At 45.4% G+C, this 18,675-nt stretch overlaps 1 protein-coding gene across 1 annotated transcript; it reads right to left on the reverse strand.

Annotated features, from left to right (window-relative positions):
• Window positions 1-12,316: 12,316 nt before the first annotated feature.
• LOC147092748 (putative G protein-coupled receptor 139) lies at window positions 12,317-13,730 on the reverse strand. The gene is made up of 2 exons (XM_085975758.1): window positions 13,661-13,730; window positions 12,317-13,221 (listed from the first exon to the last, which is right to left on the reverse strand). Exons 1-2 carry the CDS (start codon window positions 13,728-13,730, stop codon window positions 12,317-12,319), a joined length of 975 nt encoding a protein of 324 aa, XP_085831884.1.
• Window positions 13,731-18,675: the final 4,945 nt, after the last annotated feature.

Consider the following 18,675-nt stretch of genomic DNA (forward strand, 5'->3'; position numbering starts at 1 on the left):
AGCTTTTATAGGTATATGAAGAGAATAAAGTTTGGTGAAGTCAAGCGTAGGTCCCTTGCAGTCAGAATCAGGGGAATTTATAATGGGGAACAAAGAAATGGTTGACCAAATAAACACATACTTTGGTTCTGTCTTCAAAAAGGAGGACACAAATAACCTCCCAGAGATGTCGGGGAACATAGGGCCTAATGAGAGGGAGGAACTGAAAGAAATCAGTATGTGTAGGGAAATTGTGTTAGGGAAATTGATGGGATGGAAGGCCAATAAATCCCCGGGGCTAGATAATCTACATCCTAGGGTGCTTAAGGAATTGGCTGTAGAAATAGTAGATGAATTGCTGGTCATCTTCCAAAATTCGATAGATTCTGGAACCGTTCCCATGGATCGGAGGGTAGCTAATATTACCCCACTATTCAAAAAATGTGGTAGAGAGAAAACGGGGAAGCCTGACATCGGTACTGGGGAAAATGCTAGAGTCCATTATAAAAGATGTAATAGCAGAGCACTTGTAAAACAGTGACAGGATCGGACAAATTTAACATGGATTTACAAAAGGTAAATCGTGCTTGACTAATCTACTGGAATTTTTTGAGGATGTATCTGGCAGAATAGATAAGGGAGAACCAGTGGATGTGGTGTGCTTGGACTTTCAGAAGAGTTTCGATAAGGCCCTGCATCAGAGATTAACGTGTAAAATTAAGGCACATGGAATTGGGGGCTAGGTAGTGACTTGGATAGAGAACTGGTTGGCAGACAGGAAGCAAAGAGTTGGAATAAACGCTTCATTTTCCGAGTGGCAGACAATGTATAGAGATGGACCTCAGCTATTCACAATATATATAAATGATCTAGACGAGGGAACTAGAGGTAATAGCTCCAAGATAGCAGACGAAACACAGATGGGAGGGCGTGTGTGCTGTGAGGAGGATGCCGAGAAACTCAAGTATGATTTGTACAGGTTAGGTGATTGGACAGAATTATGTCAGATGCAGTATAATGTGGATAAATGCGAGGCTATCCACTTTGGTGGCAAAAACATGAAGGCAGATTATTATCTGAACGGCAATAGATTGGGAGAAGGGGAAGTGCAACGAGACCTGGGTGTCCTTGTACATCAGTCGCTGAAGGTAAGCATGCAGGTGCAGCAGGCGGTTAAGAAGACAAATGGTATGTTGGCCTTCGTAGCGAGAGGGATTGAGTACGGGAACAAGGATGTCTTGCTGCATTTGTACAGGGCCTTGGTGAGACCACATCTTGAGTATTCTGTGCAGTTTTGGTCGCCTTATCTGAAAAAGGATATTCCTGCCATGGAGGGAATGCAACGAAGATTCACCAGACTGATACCTGGGATGGCAGGAATGACGTATGAGGAAAGATTGGTTAAATTGGGCTTATACTCGCTGGAGTTTAGAAGAATGAGAGGGGATCTCATTCAAACTTATAAAATTCTAACAGGACTAAACAGACTGCATGCAGGAAGGACGTTCCCGATGGCCGGGGATTCCAGAACCAGGGTCTCAGTCTAAGGATAAGGGGTAAGCCATTTATTACAGAGATGAGGAGGAATTTCTTCACCCAGACAGTGGTGAACCTGTGGAATTCTCTACCACAGAAGGCAGTGGAGGCCAATTCACTAAATATATTCAAGAAGGATTTAGATATATTTCTTAAGGCTAAAGGGATCAAGGGACATGGGGAAAAGGCAAGGAAAGGGTACTGAATTTGGATGATCAGCCAAGATCTCATTGAATGGCGGAGCAGGCTCGAGGGGCCGAATGGACTACTCCTGCTCCTATCTTCTATGTTTCTATGTTTCTATGAGAAGTTACGCTACAGCTACACAAAACACTAGTTAGACTGCGCCAGGAGCCCTGTGCATCACAGCTTATGATGCTAATATTAGGTTACAAGAGTGAAGCGTAGATTTATCAGAATGATACATATATTCCAAGGGATAAATTATGGGTGGAGATTACGCTATCTAGGTTTGCAGTCCCTGTAATTTAGAGGTTTCAGGGATGATTTGATTGAAGTAATCACGATATTAAGGGGAACTGATAGGGTAGATATAGAGAAGCTATTTTCGATGATTGGCGAGTCTAAGGGATATAAGCCTATACATTAGATCCAAGCCTTTCAGGAGTGAAGTTAGGAAAGACTTCTACATGCAATGGGTGGTCGAAGTCTGCAACTGACTTCCACAAACTGCAGGGTCAGTTGTTAATTTTAAACCTGAGATTGAGAATGTTTTGCTAACCAAAGGTATTAGGTGATCTGGAGCAAAGAGGATGCAAACGGAGTTCGGTCACAGGTCTCACTAATGGCAGAAAGACTCAAGGGGTTAAATGGCCGACTGCTGGTACTATTCCCATTATTAATTCATCGCGATTTAAAAGCAGCACCTGAACAGGGAATTGAACCCTCAGATTAAAAGTCTGATGCTCTACAGGCTGAGCTATCTGGGCTCTTCTTGAGGAAAGCTCACAAAAGGTCATGCATTGGCTGCCGTGCATCACTGCATTCTGCAAGTTCCATTTTCTTTTCCAGTAAACCAGCCTGTCCAGTGCATTTCTCTCAAACCGGCTTCACTTCTGAAATATCTTCCTTCCTGCAGTGTCCGCGTATCAATAACACACGGACTGCAGGAGAACAATAATAACAGGTGTTTACTGAACAGAGGGTATGCTGGAACTGAAAGTACAGAAGCCTGCTATGGCTTTATATACAGGTGTGGTCACTGCCGGTACTACAGTATAAAAGCATTTCTCTCTTAAAGGTACATACGCAACAATTCCTCCCCTTTTAGATAAACAGTACATAACATTCATTTAACAATTAAATAATAACTAATTACAATTACAATTTTCTCTGTACTACATACATCAACTGAAGTAATTATTTATAAATTCAGTCTTTGAGGAGGCTTCCTGATCCTGACTGGATAGCGCCTTTCTCGAGTATCATGTTCTTGCGGCGGAGTCGATTCTGGCTCATTGTCATTGGTTGGTTCGTCAGCTTCCAATACCACTGATTCTGAGGTAGACGCAATCTGTACTTCGGGTTCATCACCAGGTACGCATGCTCATGTTATGGGTTTGACTTGTTCCTGTGACTCTAGAATCTGGTCAGCATGGCATCTCATGATGCTCTCTCCAATGTCGACTGTGTACATTAGTGGTCCCTGCTGTGTGCATATCGTTCCTGGCTGCCATTTTTCTGTTCGGTAGTCATGGGCCAAGACTGGTTGCACTATCTTGAAGCTCCTGGTTGGCTTCTCATTGATGTGCTGGAATTGCTTATCCTCAACATCTCGTCTTATGTTTGGTTTGAGCAAATCCAGGCGACATCTTAGCCTTCGGTTGAAGAACATTATGGCTGGAGCTTGGTTGGTGACTGCATGTGTCGCATTCCGGTAAGCAAAAAAGAAATTATCCACCTTGTGTTGTAGTGGTATGTCGTCGTTATACATCGCCTTTATTGCTTTATTAAAGGTCTGAACAAACCTCTCAGCCAATCCATTTGTGGCTGGATGATATGGGGCAGATGTGTAATGTTTTACCCCATTATTCCTCAAAAACCTCCGGAAATCCTCGGACACAAACTGTGGTCCATTGTCAGAGCAAATCTGTTCTGGCAAGCCATTTCTGCCGAAGATGGTCCGTAGGACTGCAATAGTTTTCTCCATGGTGGTGGAGGACATTTTGATGACCTCTGGCCATTTCGAATGTGCATCCACGGCGATTAAAAACATTGAGTCCATAAATGGACCAGCAAAATCAATGTGTACCCGTTGCCATGGAGATGAGAGCCACTCCCATGGGTGTAGCGGGGCCTGTGGTGGAGCGTTTTGGACCTCCTGGCATCCTGTGCATCTCTTGGTCATATCCTCGATTTATTTATCGATTCCCGACCACCACACAAACGCCCTGGCTAGGATCTTCATTTTTACCCCTCCCAGATGACCCTCATGAAGCTCATTGAGCACTCTATCTCTCAACTTGGGTGGAATTACCACTCGGGATCCACACATCAAGGGCCCCCGGCACACTGACAGCTGTTCTCTCCTTGGCAAGAATGCTGGCAACAATGAGTCGCCATGTGCTGGCCATCCCTTCACCATCAAATCATAGACCCGAGAGAGTGTCGGGTCATTTCGGGTTTCCTTCTCGATACTTGAGTTTTTAACAGGTAGACATTCGACTACGGTCGAATGGAATATCTCAACAGGGTCCACTGCAGGTGCTTCCTCCACCGTAGGCAACGGTAGGCGTGACAGCCCATCAGCGTTTCCATGCTGTTTCGTACACTGGTACTCTATGTCGTATTGATGTGCCCCTAGAAAAAGGGACCATCTTTGCAGCCGTTGCGCCGTCACCACCGGAACGCCCTTCTTCAGAATAAAAATGGAGACCAGAGGCTGATGATCAGTCAGTAGGGGGAATTTCTGCCCATGCAGATAGTGATTGACCTTCTTCACCCCCCACACCAGGCTGAGGGCCTCCCTGTCAATCTGGGCGTAGTTACGCTCGGCTGAGGTTAACGAGCGTGACGCAAAGGCTATTGGCCTCTCTGAACAGTCAAGGAATTTGTGTGACAGCACCACTCCAATGCCATAGGGAGACGCATCACATGCCAACCGAATCGGTAGTGTTGGATTGTAGTGGGCCAATATTTCTTTTGAAGTGATTAGGCAATTACATTCTGAAAGGCACGCTTACACTCATCACTCCATTTCCATGCTACCCCAGTTTGCAGCAGGGCGTTCAGTGGGTACAGGATTGTAGATAAAATCGGCAAGAACTTATGGTAGTAGTTCACCAACCCGAGGAACGACCTCAGTTGCGACACATTTTCCGGTGCTGGAGCCTTGACTACTGCCTCAATATTGTCTGGGGACTTATGTAACCCCTCCTCATCAATCATGTGGCCACAATACGAGATTTGTCTCCTGAAAAACTCGCATTTGGGGTGGTTGACTGGTAGCCCATATTCTTGTAACCTAGTGAGCACCTGCTCCAGGTTGGTAAGGTGTTCACTGTCATTTTCGCCCGTAACCAGGATGTCGTCCAAGTAACACTGGTTCCCCGGGATCCCTTGCAGGACTTGTTCCATCACCGTCTGCCAAATAGTCGGGGCTGATGCTACCCCGAATACCAGTCGGTTGTACTGGTAAATACATTTGTGAGTGTTTATTGTGAGGTATTTCCTAGATGCTTCTTCCACCTCCATTTGTAGATACGCTTGGGCCAGATCCATCTTCGTAAAGCATTTCCCTCCAGATAGTGAGGCGAAAATATCTTCTAACTGTGCAAGTGGATGTTGTACTGTGTGCAGGACTGGGTTCACAGTTACCTTAAAGTCCCCACAGATGCGAACCTTCTTCGGTTCCCCAGGCGTGCTGCTCAATGATTTCTTCATTACAGGAACGATGGGTGTGGCCCACTCGCTCCAGTCCACCTTGGACAGCACACCCGAACGCTCCAGACTATCCAGCTCTGCTTCAACGGCTGGGCAGATTGCGTAAGGTATCGGTCTGGCCTTAAAAATTTTTGGGTTTGCGTTATCTTCGATTTTTATCATTGCCGTTACTCCTTTTAGAGTCCCAAGTCCTTGTTGGAACACCTCTTTCTCATCAGTTAGAATCTTTGACAATCGTGCAGGTGTGACATCATCATCCTTTTTATCAGTCACAGTTAGCACCTGAATGGAATGCCAATCCAATTGTATTCTTCGGATCCATTCACGTCCCAATAATGGTGGTCCTCCATCTGGTAGTACATATAGATACAGTTTCTGTGTTTCCTTGCCGTTGTATTCAACTGGCACCCTTATTTTTCCTCTGGGGTAGACTTTTTGCCCCATGTATGTCTTCAATACAATGGACGTGTCCTTCAAGGGTATGTGTGAAAATAGCCGCTCATAGTCTCATCGATTCATGACAGTTAGGGCTGATCCTGTGTCCAATTCCATCTTTACTTGGGACCCTGCTATCATGAGGGTGACCCAAATGGTTCGGCGATCCTCCTTTGCGATCACGTTGTGTAACTTTAGACAGCTTAGTCTCCTGCTCCCGGAGTCATTATCACTCTCCTGATCTTCTGTCACTTTTTTTACTTTCTTGTACTTTTCCTTAGTAGTTCTTTTAGTGTTGGTTTTCTTTCCCGACCTGCAGACTCTTGCTATGTGTCCCACTTTCCCACATTTCCTGCATACTTTGTCCTTAAACCAGCAGTCCTTCTGGTCATGGGTTGTTCTGCCGCAGCGATAGCACTTTTCTACTCCATATGCCATTTCGTTAGCGCTATATTCTTGTGGTTTCTGTTGTATTTCCGCAGCTCCCCATGCTGCTGCTTCATAGGATACTGCCACGCTGAAAGCCTGTTCTAGCGTCAGGTCCTTTTCTGAAAGTCGTCGTTTCTGTGTTCCTTCACTCTGCAGCCCGCAGACAAACTTATCCCTTAAGGTATCTGCCAGTCCTGCTCCTTACTGGCAGTGCTTCGATAACTTGCGTAGTTCCGTAAGATAGTCAGCATTGCTCTCATCTTTGTGCTGGTTTCTTTTATGGAACTTGAATCTTTCTGCTATCAGCAGCGGTGTAGGGTTTAGATGTTCCTGTGAGATATTGACAATCTCTTCAAAACTTTTCTCCATTGGTTTAGCTGGGGTAATTAAATTCCGCAATAGGCCGTACGTTCTCGCGCCCATCAAATTTAATAATACCGACGCCTTCTTTCCATCGGCCACCTCATTTGCCTTGCAGTACACTTCAATTCTTTCCACATATGTGGTCCAGTCTTCTATTTCGTTGTCAAAGCAGTGATACTGCAACTCTTCGGCATCTTGGGTGGTTTAAAATGGTGCCTCCTGCGCTTTTCCTTCTTCCCCAGTGGATTAAAATGGCGCCTCCCACGCTTTTCCTTCTTCCCCAATGGAATAAAATGGCGCCACCCGTGCTTTTCCTTCTTCCCCTTGCTGCCAACGCTGGTCCTAGCGTTCTAAAGGGTAATGGCGGCGCCCCGCGGCTTCGGTGCATCTCTCTTTTCCATCCCCTCGTTTTATTTTCTCTACGCTGCCCGGTTCTTGAGCGCTCCACCCTCTCTCTCTCTCTTTTCCTCCCGACGACGCTGCACGGCCCCTTTGCAGAGCCGCTCGATCGAGCTCAAGCCCGCCGCAGTCCGGAAGTGTCAGCGCACTACCTGCTACCAGCATGATTTGCTGGAACACCTTGACTGGGGAGCCAAGCCCAGCTCTCCACAGCCTCCCCTGCGATTCTCTGAACTCCGATGGAGCACTGGGTGTTTGCCCGTGGTCGACGCCTGTTGCTCTGACTTTGACCTCCAAGAAGCTTCTTGTCAGGGATGGATCCCCGTGAGGTGATGAAGTAATGCAGGTGAGTTCAAAACTGCTCGTCGCCAGTGTAGTGTCCGCGTATCAATAACACACGGACTGCAGGAGAACAATAATAACAGGTGTTTACTGAACAGAGGGTATGCTGGAACTGAAAGTACAGAAGCCTGCTACGGCTTTATATACAGGTGTGGTCACTGCCGGTACTACTGTATAAAAGCAGTTCCCTCTTAAAGGTACATACACAACACTTCCCACAAGCGACACGCTCTTTAAAAGCGGTGTCAGATGTGAGACATGCGGTCCCCAGATACCTGTATTGGATCTTCAACTTTTCACCATATTTATTAATGACTTGGATGGCGCAATGGAACGCTGTAGATCTAAGTTTGAAAAACGCACTAAGTTCGGGGGCACTTTAGTATTACGAATGGGAACAGGACATAACCAAAGAGACAGAGACAGATAAAGTATGCTGGCAAAATTATGTCAAAATCGACTTCACTGTACGCAAATGTGACACCATTCAGTTCAGAGTATATTCTATATAATGGGAAGCCATCGACTGTTGAGGAGCAAAGAGCTTTGCGATTCCAGGTTCCGAAATCATTATAATCTAGTAGACATGGAGCAAAAGACATTTGATAAAGTCCCTCATAAGGGACTGTTAGCTGAAGTTGACACTCCTGGAAGTGAAGGCTCATTATTGTCCTGTTTAGGAAATGGGTTGTGTGACAGGAGAAAGTGTATGGATAATGGGCAGTTGCTTTAATTGACAGGATATGACTAGTCATTTTGCTGAGGGATCTATTTTGGGGCCTCAACTATTCACTGTTTTTAGTAACGACTTAGATGATGGGATTGAGAGACACATATCCAAGTTTGATAATGACACAAAGCTAGGTGGCATTATAAGCAGATTAGATGTAATCATGAAATTAGAGCAGATATTAATAGATTAAATGATTGGGCCAAAGTGTGGCAAATGGATTTAAATAAAGCAAGTGTGACGTCATCCACAGGATCTGAAAAGGAGAGATAAGAAAACTCTCTAAATTGTGAAAAGCTGGAACTAGTGGAGGTTCCAAGGGATTTAAGGGTCCATGTTCATATGCATTAAATTGTCATGGACAGGTACAGAAAAGAATCAAAAAGTATAATTGTATGTTGGTAGTTATATCTGTAGGACTGCAATACAAGGGGGAGAAACAATGCTATAGCTATACACAGCACTGGTCAGTCCATACCTGGATCACTGTGCACCACACCTTTCAAACGTAGTATTAGCTTTAAAGAGTGAAGCGTAGATTTATCAGAATGACACATGGAGTCCAACGGTTATATTACGAGGAGAAATTACACAAACTAGGGTTGCATTCCATGGAACTTAGAAGCTTAAGGGGTGATTTGTTTGAAGTATTCACAACATTAAGGTGAACTGAGGGGTGGATAGAAAGAAACAATTTCCGATGATTGGCGATTCAAGACTAGGGGACATAGCCTAAACATGAGATCTAAGCTTTTCAGGAGTGAATTTAGGAACGATTTCTACATGCAATGGGTGGTGGAAATTTGCAACTCACTTCCGCAAACAGCAATTAGTGCTGGGTCAGTTGTTAATTTTGAACCTGGTATTGAGAGATTTTTGTTAACCTAAGGTATTCGGGGATCTGGAGCAAAGGGATGCAAACGGAGTTCAGTCACATATCTCATTGAATGGCAGAAAGTCTCCAGGTGTTAAACTGCCTGCTGATGTTACTAATCTCATTGTAAAATTATCAGAGCTCGAATGTGGAGATGAGAATCACGATTAAAAATCATCGTTGGAAAAAGGACTTGAGCCCTGCGCCCTAAGATGAAAAGTCTGATGCTCTGCCGACTGAGTTACCCGGGCTGACAAGCCACAGGTACAGAAAAAGATTTGGTGAGCAGACAACATCATGTTAAATCGAGTTCACAGTGCGCAAGTGTCACACCATCCACGTTGGAAACAAATAAGATAGTTCAGAGTATTTTCTAAATAATGGGAAGCTATTAACTGTTGAGGGGCAAAGCGCTTTTTGATTCCCAGTTCACAAATCATTATCAGCTAGTAGAACTAGAGCAAAATACATTTGATGAAGTCCATCATAAGAGAATGTTAGCTAAAGTTGATGCTCGTGGAAGTGAAGGCAAATTATTATCGTGGATGGGAATAGGTTGAGCGACAGGAGAAACAGTGTAAGGTAATGTGCAGGTACTTGAATTGTCAGGATAGGCGGCATTATAAGCAGATTAGATGGAAGCAAAACATTAGAACAACTATTAGTAGATTAAGTGATTGGGCAAAACTGTGGCAAATTGATTTAAATATTAGCAAGTGTGAGCTCATCCACTTCGAATCTAAAAAGGACACATCAGAATACATTATAAATGGTGAAAAGCTGGAACCAGTGAATGTCCAATGTGAATTAAGGGTTCATATACATATATCATTAAATTGTCCTGTAGAGGTAATCCAGGGAGCCAGACACAGCGAGATAAAGGAAGGGCGACTGACAGGAGTGACGGTTTACTCACATTGCAGCAAGTTTCCTCACTTAGGGAAGATTCCTGAGGATCCGACAGCGGCTGAAATAATCCCAGTTTTTAAAATACGGCCACGAATGATCTACTGGGTGAGCACCTGGGAGAGGAGCAATGGAAAAGGGAATTAAATTGGTTTGAGGGACGATGTGTCATCTTTAACTAACCTGCTGGAGTTTCTGAAACACATCACTCGCCTGTAGGGCAGGGGAAAAGCAGTTGGAATGACACAGTCGGATTTTAACGAAGCAGCGGACAAGGTTCCACATCTACAAATGATGAGAAATTATGGGATGGGGTGGGAGATCTGGCACTGCAGAGAGATAATTACAAAATGAAAGTAGGTTATCGACAACTGGGAACTTGTACTGGACCGTGAATATTGAACTACTGGGATAGTCCTTGGAGCAGTTTATTTTTAATATTTTGTTTAATAGGATCTCAACGGGGATGAGGGTATCTTAGAAACAAAAAATGAAAATGATACCAACATAGGTAACGTTATAAAACCTTAGAAATTTACTTGGTGGGATTAGGTCAGGTGTCCCATTCCATCTGTTCTAGGTTCTTTTTTACAGCAATCAAAAACTATCCGCACTGTTCTCCTCTCTCCAAAACCATTTAAATTCACTGTTCAATATTAATCTAACTTTCCCTTAACTATTCCATGAGGCAAAACATTCCAGCTGAAGCAAGCCTTTGCATAAAGTCACATCTGCTAACTTGTCTGCTCAGTCCCTTTGTGAACATTTAAGTCGATCACCGTTTATTGCTCGCTCCCCAACTCGATAGAATGATCCGTCCCTCTTCACTCTGCCAAAGCACTTCATAATTTAAAAAACTTCGATTAAATTTCCTCTTATCTTTCGCTGCTCTTGTGCAAATACTCCCAATACCTTGCCCCTCATCACCAGTATAGTTCTGATCCATGGCACCATCCTGGTGTATCTACACTGCCCGTTCTCAGTGGATTTAATGGCCTTTCCACAAGGAGGGACAGAAGCAGTACCTGAGGTTCTAACGGTGGCCTCACCAGTATTTGTAAATGTTTATCATCACTTGTTTATTCTAATGATCTATGCATATATATCTGCAAAACACAAATTTCTGTTGGCTTTATCATGGACTTACCCACCTGCAAACGCACTTCCTCTGAATTGAATATTTGGATCCCTATTGCTCGCTGTCCATCCATACCCTTCAGCTCCTTCCCATTGAGACTCTGCTCCCATTCCATGTCGTTCCTCACAGATGAACAATTTCTAACTGATTTAAAGTGGCTGGTATTTTTCAATTATTATTTGGGACAAAGGGTCACCGCATAATAAGACGGTAAAGACCAAAGATTCTATCTGACCGTCTGCAAATGTTCAGCAAATCACAAGAATTATTAATACAATAGCAAAATATTGCAGATTCTGGAAATCTGAAATAACAACAGAAAATGCTGGAAACACTCGGCAGACCAGGCAGCATCCGTGGAGAGAGAAACAGAGAAACAGGTCCCAGGCCTGAAACGTTAACTCTGTTCCTCTGCTGAGTGTTTCCAGCATTTTGTGTTGTTATCACAAGAATTATTAAATCGAGTTATTTCATCTGAATTTCTAACAGCTTTATTTTTACAGATAAGTTGCATCTAATGTAATAGTTAATAATTTTATGACAAATCATTAATTTTACATTCCTTGGCTATTTTGATTGGGAGACTGATTGAGACAGATTATCAATAATATTACTCGTGATACTTTTATCGACAGCACAAAACAAGAGCAGACACCATCTTTGTGCTGAGTGAGAGACACCAGTCAGCGCACAATCGAGATTTTAAGTCAGTATCTGGGACAAAAGAGGTGAAAGGTCACATCGATGAGCCGAGTTCCGACTGGTTCCTCCATTCGAACACTGATCACGTGACAAGAGCCCACTCTATTTGTCAATGAGGAATGCAGTCCAATAGAGAGACCCACGCCTGCAATATTTATACCAAACTTCCAGGAAAGTTATGAATATCGACGATCGGAAGACCTTTGATAGTTTTGACACCATATGAACCGTTATTGATGATTTTAAAGTGGCGCGCCCGATCCCAGTACTTGCAGTGTAAGGTGGATTCCTCTGTTGCCCACATGTCTGACTCCACTGCTGAACATCATCATTGTTATCTTTGATCCCTGAACTTGAAATGTGCTAAATTTGCAGGAATAGGTTATGTTTACTCAGCGAAAGAAGCATAAGAACTAAAGAAATGCCGACATCAAAAGTATGTTACAAAATGGAAGAAATGTTTACACAAGAACTCTCCCATGTCTCACATTACCAGAAAGAAGGACGATCTATCCTGGAAAATGAGTTAAAATTGAGCTATAGAGACGGGGAATTTTTCGTTTGACTTGATTTTTTATTCTCATTTTCTAACTAACCTCAGAATCAATGTCCAGGGAGATTTCAGCACATTCTTCAGCTCTTCTCTAAATTTCCTCTGGGTCCCTGCATAAATACACGGGTTTTGAATTGAACTCAAAAGCTTGAGGCAAGCTCCGGTTTGCGTGGCGATATAAGCTGGGTTCGTGCAGTCACCTCGGTAATAAGTGGGGTTTGACAGTCTGGTACTTACAAAAGTCACGGCACTTGTCAGCCACAATAATATAAAACTGCTCGATATAGTAAACAGTAAAATGATGGATTTCCTTCGGCTCTCCATCTCTGGATCGCTCTGATTCTCAGTCCTGTGACCCCGGAGTCCCCTGCGGGCTCTGCTGGCCACTGAAATACGTTGTACAGTTAAAGAATTAAACAAGACAATTAAAGTAAAAGGAAGCCAAACAACCCAGGTGCTGTGAAACCAAACCGTTGCTGCACCTAGGGGTGAGGAAATAAAACCCACACTTGGCCGGCAGCCCCACTGCACCTTGTTAATTATTAGCTGAGGTTCATAGATAAACAAAAATGGAATATTCTTGATAACACTCAAAATAGAGAACGTTGTTTTAACCGTGGCCGCAGTTCTCGCGGTGCAATACTTAACTTTTAACTTCCGGCAGCAGATAACTACAAATCGGTCAAATGTGAAGGGGACAGTGAACCAAACAGACAAATCGATGGCGACAGCAGTCATATATAGAATGAACTTACACACGGGAGTGTGGGACAGGAATGAAAGTGGAAAGTGATAACTGAAGATATAATACACCATTACATTGCTGATCATGACCAGTAGATCTGCTGTTGCCATGGCCACCATGTAGACAGAGATACACTTGGAAAGGCTGCAGTTTCCTCGGAAGAGAATCACAATTGTCACCAAGTTCGCTGTAAGAAAGAGAGAGGAGAGAAATAATGTTGCAGTGTCTGATTGAAATATATATGGGGGTACCTGTGGAGAGTATTTTACTCCATTCAGTGTGATGATCAACATGGAGCAATGTGAGAACAGGATTAGTATTGGAGCCATTACCTGGGAAACCCATCCACACATTTTAATGAGCCGCTGCAGCGCTCACTCTACACAAGGTGGCCGGGAAATCCGCTAAAATCCTTGTGTTGGAGCTACAAAAAAGTATTGTAATATTAGTAAGGTTATCGAATTGGGGGAATGTGGACAGTGCGGTCATGTGGTTCATGAGTTGGTTCCAATCGCTACCGACTGTGTAATGCTGCCATCGAGAATACAAGTTAGCTTGTCAAACATGCTGTATGAACAGGGAGACAGTTAACACCGATTAACAACAATCAGGTTACAATGGCTCACCAGGGACCCCGACTGTTGCGAGAATCGGATAGTAAATCTCTTTTGTCAGAAGAATAGATGGTCGCCCCATTTTCTGTGAGAATGGATGAATTCTGTCGCAGAGGAAAGACTCTGACTGGCACATGTATTGGAACCTATATTTATCCACACATCAATCCTCCAGCGATCAATCAGGTCAAATCATAATTAGCTTTAGTTACAGTCATTGAACAAATAGACTCAGGTAATTTGTTTCTCTCGTTTGATAAGTCAGAATAAGATAAATACGTGAATTTGTTATTGAAGAATTTAAGAAATAAACAATTAAAACATTGTTTACAGGTGAAATATCCCAGTACTGGTGCTGACTCTGTTCCTACAGGCCTGGGAAAGGCATCTCCGCTCGTACTAATCGTCATGACCCTGCCAATGATTCACTCCTTGTGCACCATCTCCTCCAGAACAGGCGGTGAAACAAATCCTGCAATACTGGGAATGAACCCAGTCCGGCAGCAGTAGAGGTGACAGTGCTTCTCCCGCACTAGTGTACTACACTTATACTAGATGTGTCAGTGCTCCTCTGGTACTAGTAGCATGACTACACATGAACATGCTCCTAAGATAATAGTGGTAGCACTACAATGGCACTCCTATTGACTGTGCTGCTCCTGTACTAGTGGTGCCCCTCCACTGAAGTGGGACGTGCGTGTGTATCTCCTGTACTGGTGCTGCCGACACTTACACTCCAGGTGACCGTGCTCCTCCTTTACTAGTGATTCCTTAGCACTTACACTGGAGGTGATTGGGCTCCTCCTGTACTAGTGGTGCCCCTACACTGACACTAGAGGTGACCGGGCTCCTCCTGTACTATTGGGTCGCCAACACTAACACAAGCTCCTCCTGTACTAGTGGTACCCTTACCCTTAAACTAGATGTGACAGTGCCCTTCCTGTGCCAGTGGTTAACTACACTTAAAATTGAGGTGACCGGGCTCCTCCCATATTAGTGGTGTCCCTTCACTTAAACTAGATTTGACCAGACTCCTGTACTAATGGTACCCTACAGTTACACTAGAGCTGACCGTGCTCCTGCAGTACTAGTGATATCCCTGCACTTACCCGAGATGTGATCGTGCTACTCCTGTACTAGTGGTACCCCTGAACTTGCACAACAGTTGACTGGGCTCCACCTGTACCAGTGGCGCCCCTACACTTATACCTGAGGTGACAATGCTCATTCTGTACTAGTGGGAACCCAGCACTTGTACTAGAGATGACCGTGCTCCTCCTGTACTATTGGGACCCCTGCACTTACACTAGAGGTGACCGTGCTCCTCCTGTACTAGTGGTAGCCTAAAGTTAGACTAGAGGTGACCGTGCTCCTCCTGTACTTGTGATACCCCTGCACTTACACTAGCGAAGACCGGGCTCTTCCTGTAATAGTGGCGACCCTACACTTACAAAAGGGATGACCATGCTCCCCACGTACTGGAGGGAATCCTACAGTTACACTAGATGTGACCGGCCTCCTCCTGTACGAGTGGGATCCTACACTTACACTAGATGTGACCATGCTCCTCCGGTACTAGTGGGACCCCTACAATTAAACTAGAGGTGACAGTGCTCCTACTGTAGTAGTGGGAGCACTACAGTTACATTAGTGGTGACAGCGCTGCTCCTGTACTGGTGGGACCACTACTCTTATACTCAAGGTGACCGTGTTCCTCCTTTACTAGTGATTCCTTAGCACTTACACTAGAGGTGATTGGGCTCCTCCTGTACTAGTGGGACACCTACACTTACACTAGAGGTGACCGTACTCCTCCGGTATTAGTGGGACACCTACACTTACACTAGAGGTGACCGTACTCCTAATGTACTAGTGTAATCCCTACCTTTACATTAGTGGTGACCGGGCTGCTGCTGTACAAGTGGGAACTCTACTCTTACACTAGAGGTGACCGTGCTCCTCAGGTACTAGTGGGACACCTGCACTTACAGTAGAGATGAGCGGGATCATCCTGTACTAGTGGGACTGCTACATTTACATTAGAGGTGCCAAGGCTCCACCTGTACTAGTGAGACCCCTACACTTATATTAGATGTGACCGGACACATCCTCTACGATTGGTACCCCTACACTTACATTAGAGGTGACCGTGCTCCTCCTGTACTAGTATGACCCCTACACTTACATTAGAGGTGACCGGACTCCTCCTGTACTAGTGGGATCCCTACTCTTACACTAGAGGTGACCGGGCTCCTCCTGTGCTTGTGGGACACCTACTCTTACACTAGATGTGACTGGGTTCTCCTGTACTAGTGGTGCCCCCACATTTACATTAGAGGTGACCGGTCTCCTCCGGTACTAGTGGTACCCCTTCACTTACACTAGAGGTGACCAGGCTCCTGCTGTAGTAGTGGTACCCCTTCAATTACACGACCAATGCCCGGGCTCTTCCTCTACTAGTGGCATCCCTACACTTACACTAGATGTTATCGGGCTTTTCCTGTACTAGTGGAACCCCTACACCTGCACTAGAGGTGAACGGTCTCCTCCTGTAATAGTGGGACCTCTAGTCTTACACTAGATGTGACCGGGCTCCTCCTGTACTAATTGTACCCTACAGTTACACTACAGCTGACCGTGCTCCACCAGTACTAGTGATACCCCTGCAGTTACACGAGATGTGATCGTGCTCCTCCTGTACTACTGGGACCACTGCACTTGCACTAGAGGTGACCGGGCTCCTCCTGTACTAGTGGCGACCGTACACTTACACTGGAGGTGACGGTGCTCCTCCTGTACTAGTGGGACACGTGCACTTATACTACAGGTGACCGGGCTCCTCCTCTACTAGTGGGACCCCTGCACTTACACTAGAGGTGACCGAGCTCCTCCTCTACTAGTGGGACCCCTGCACCTACACTTGAGGTGACCGGGCTCCTCCAGTACTTGTGATACCCCTGCACTTACACTAGCAATGATCGGGATCTTCATGTAATAGTGGTGACCCTACACTTACACAAGGTGTGACTGGGCTCCCCCTGTACTAGTGGGACCCCTACAGTTGCAGTAGAGTTGACCGTACTCCTCCTGTACGAGTGGGACACCTACACTTACACTAGACGTGACCGTACTCCTCTGGTACTAGTGGGACACCTACACTTACACGCGAGGTGATCATGCTCCTACTGTACTAGTGGGATCCCTACACTTACATTAGTGGTGACCGGGCTGCTGCTGTACTACTGGGATCACTACTCTTAAACTAAAGATGACTGTGCTCCTCCGGTACTAGTGGGAAACCTACAGTTACAGTAGAGGTGCCTGGGCTCCTCCTGTAATAGTGGGACCCCTACTCATACACTAGAGGTGACCGGGTTCATCCTGTACTAGTGGGACCTCTGCATTTACATTTGAGGTGACCGTGCTGCTCCTGTACTAGTGAGACCCCTACACTAACACTAGTGGTGACCGGGCCCCTCCTGCACTAGTGGTGCCACTACCCATACAGTAGATGTGATCGGGCTCCTCCTGTGCTAGTGGTTAACTACACATACACTTGAGGTGACCAGGCTCCTCCCATATTAGTGGTGCTCCTACACTTAAACTAGATGTGACAGTTCTCCTCCTGTACCAGTGGTACCTCTGCACTTACACGAGATGTGCTCGTGCTCCTCCTGTACTAGTGACACCCCTGCACTTACGCTAGAGGTGACCAGGCTTCTCCTGTACTAGTGATACCTGCACTAGAGGTGACCATGCTCCGCCTGTACTAGTCGGACCCCTATAGTATCACTAGCAGTGACCGGGCCCCTCCTTTACTAGTGGTGTCCCTACACTTGCAGTAGAGGTGACCGAGCTCCTCCTGTGCTAGTGGTTAACTACACTTACACTTGAGGTGACCAGGTTCCTCCCGTAATAATGGTGTCCCTACACTTAAAGTAGATGTGACCGGGCTCCTCCTGTACTAGTGGTGCCCTACAGGTATATTAGAGCTAACCGTGCTCCTCCAATACTAGTGATAGCCCTGCAATTACACGAGATGTGATCGTGCTCCTCCTGTACTAGTGGTACCCCTGCACTTACATTAGAGATGAGCGGCTTCCTCATGTACTAGTGGCACCCCTACACTTATATTAGAGGTGACTATGCTCCTGTAATCGTGTTATCCCTGCACTTACAATAGAGGTGACCTGGCTCCTCCTGCACTAGTGGGACCCTACAATTACACGAGAGGTGACCATGCTCCTCCTGTACTTGTGCTACCACTGGACTTACACGAGCGATGACCGGGCTCCTCCTATAATAATGGTGACCCTATTGTAACACTAGAAGTGACCGGGTTCCACCCATACTAGTGGTTCCTGTACAGGTAGTCTAGGTTTGCACATGCCCTTATATTAAAAGTGGTATGTAGAAAATTACTCCACTGGTGTAAGTTGTCCTCCTGTACTCGTGGTACCCTGCACTAGCACTAGATGTGACTGTGTATCCCCGGTATTATTGGTACCCTTCACTTGCACTGAAGTTAATCATGCTCCTCCGGTCCTAGTGCTATCACTAAAACAAAATTAGATGTAACCGTCCACCTTCAGTACCAGTGGTACCCCTGTACTTACACTAGAGGTGACTAGTCTCCTGCTTTACTAGTGGTACCCTACAGTTACACCAGAAGTGAACGTTCTCCTCCTGTGCTACTGATACCCTACAGTTGCACTAGACATGACCGGGCTCCTCCTGTACTAGTGGCGACACTACAATTAAACTGGAGGTCAGCGTGCTCCACCTGTACTAGTGGGACCCCTACACTTACACTAGATGGGGACGTGCTCCTCCTGTACTAGTGGTATAGCTACACTTACACTAGAGGTGACCAGAACCCTCCCGTATTAGTGGTGTCACTACACTTAAGCTAGATGTGACCGGGCTCCTCCGGTACTAATCATACCCTACAGTTACACTAGAGCTGACCGTGCTCCTCCAGTACTAGTGATACCCCTGCACTTACGCGAGATGTCATCGTGCTACTC

This window comes from Somniosus microcephalus, unplaced genomic scaffold (assembly GCF_052327205.1).
Source record: "Somniosus microcephalus isolate GS21.2 unplaced genomic scaffold, FLI_Smic_1.0 unresolved_chr2, whole genome shotgun sequence".
In the NCBI taxonomy this organism is placed as follows: domain Eukaryota; kingdom Metazoa; phylum Chordata; class Chondrichthyes; order Squaliformes; family Somniosidae; genus Somniosus; species Somniosus microcephalus.

What these genes read in the sequence shown, in the direction of transcription:
- LOC147092748 (XM_085975758.1), bottom strand. Translation starts at nt 13,730, where the DNA reads ATGGGGCGACCATCTATTCTTCTGACAAAAGAGATTTACTATCCGATT. An exon ending in CGCAACAGTCGGGGTCCCTG is followed by an intron (nt 13,222 to 13,660) that starts GTGAGCCATTGT and finishes TCTTTCTTACAG; the next exon opens with CGAACTTGGTGACAATTGTG.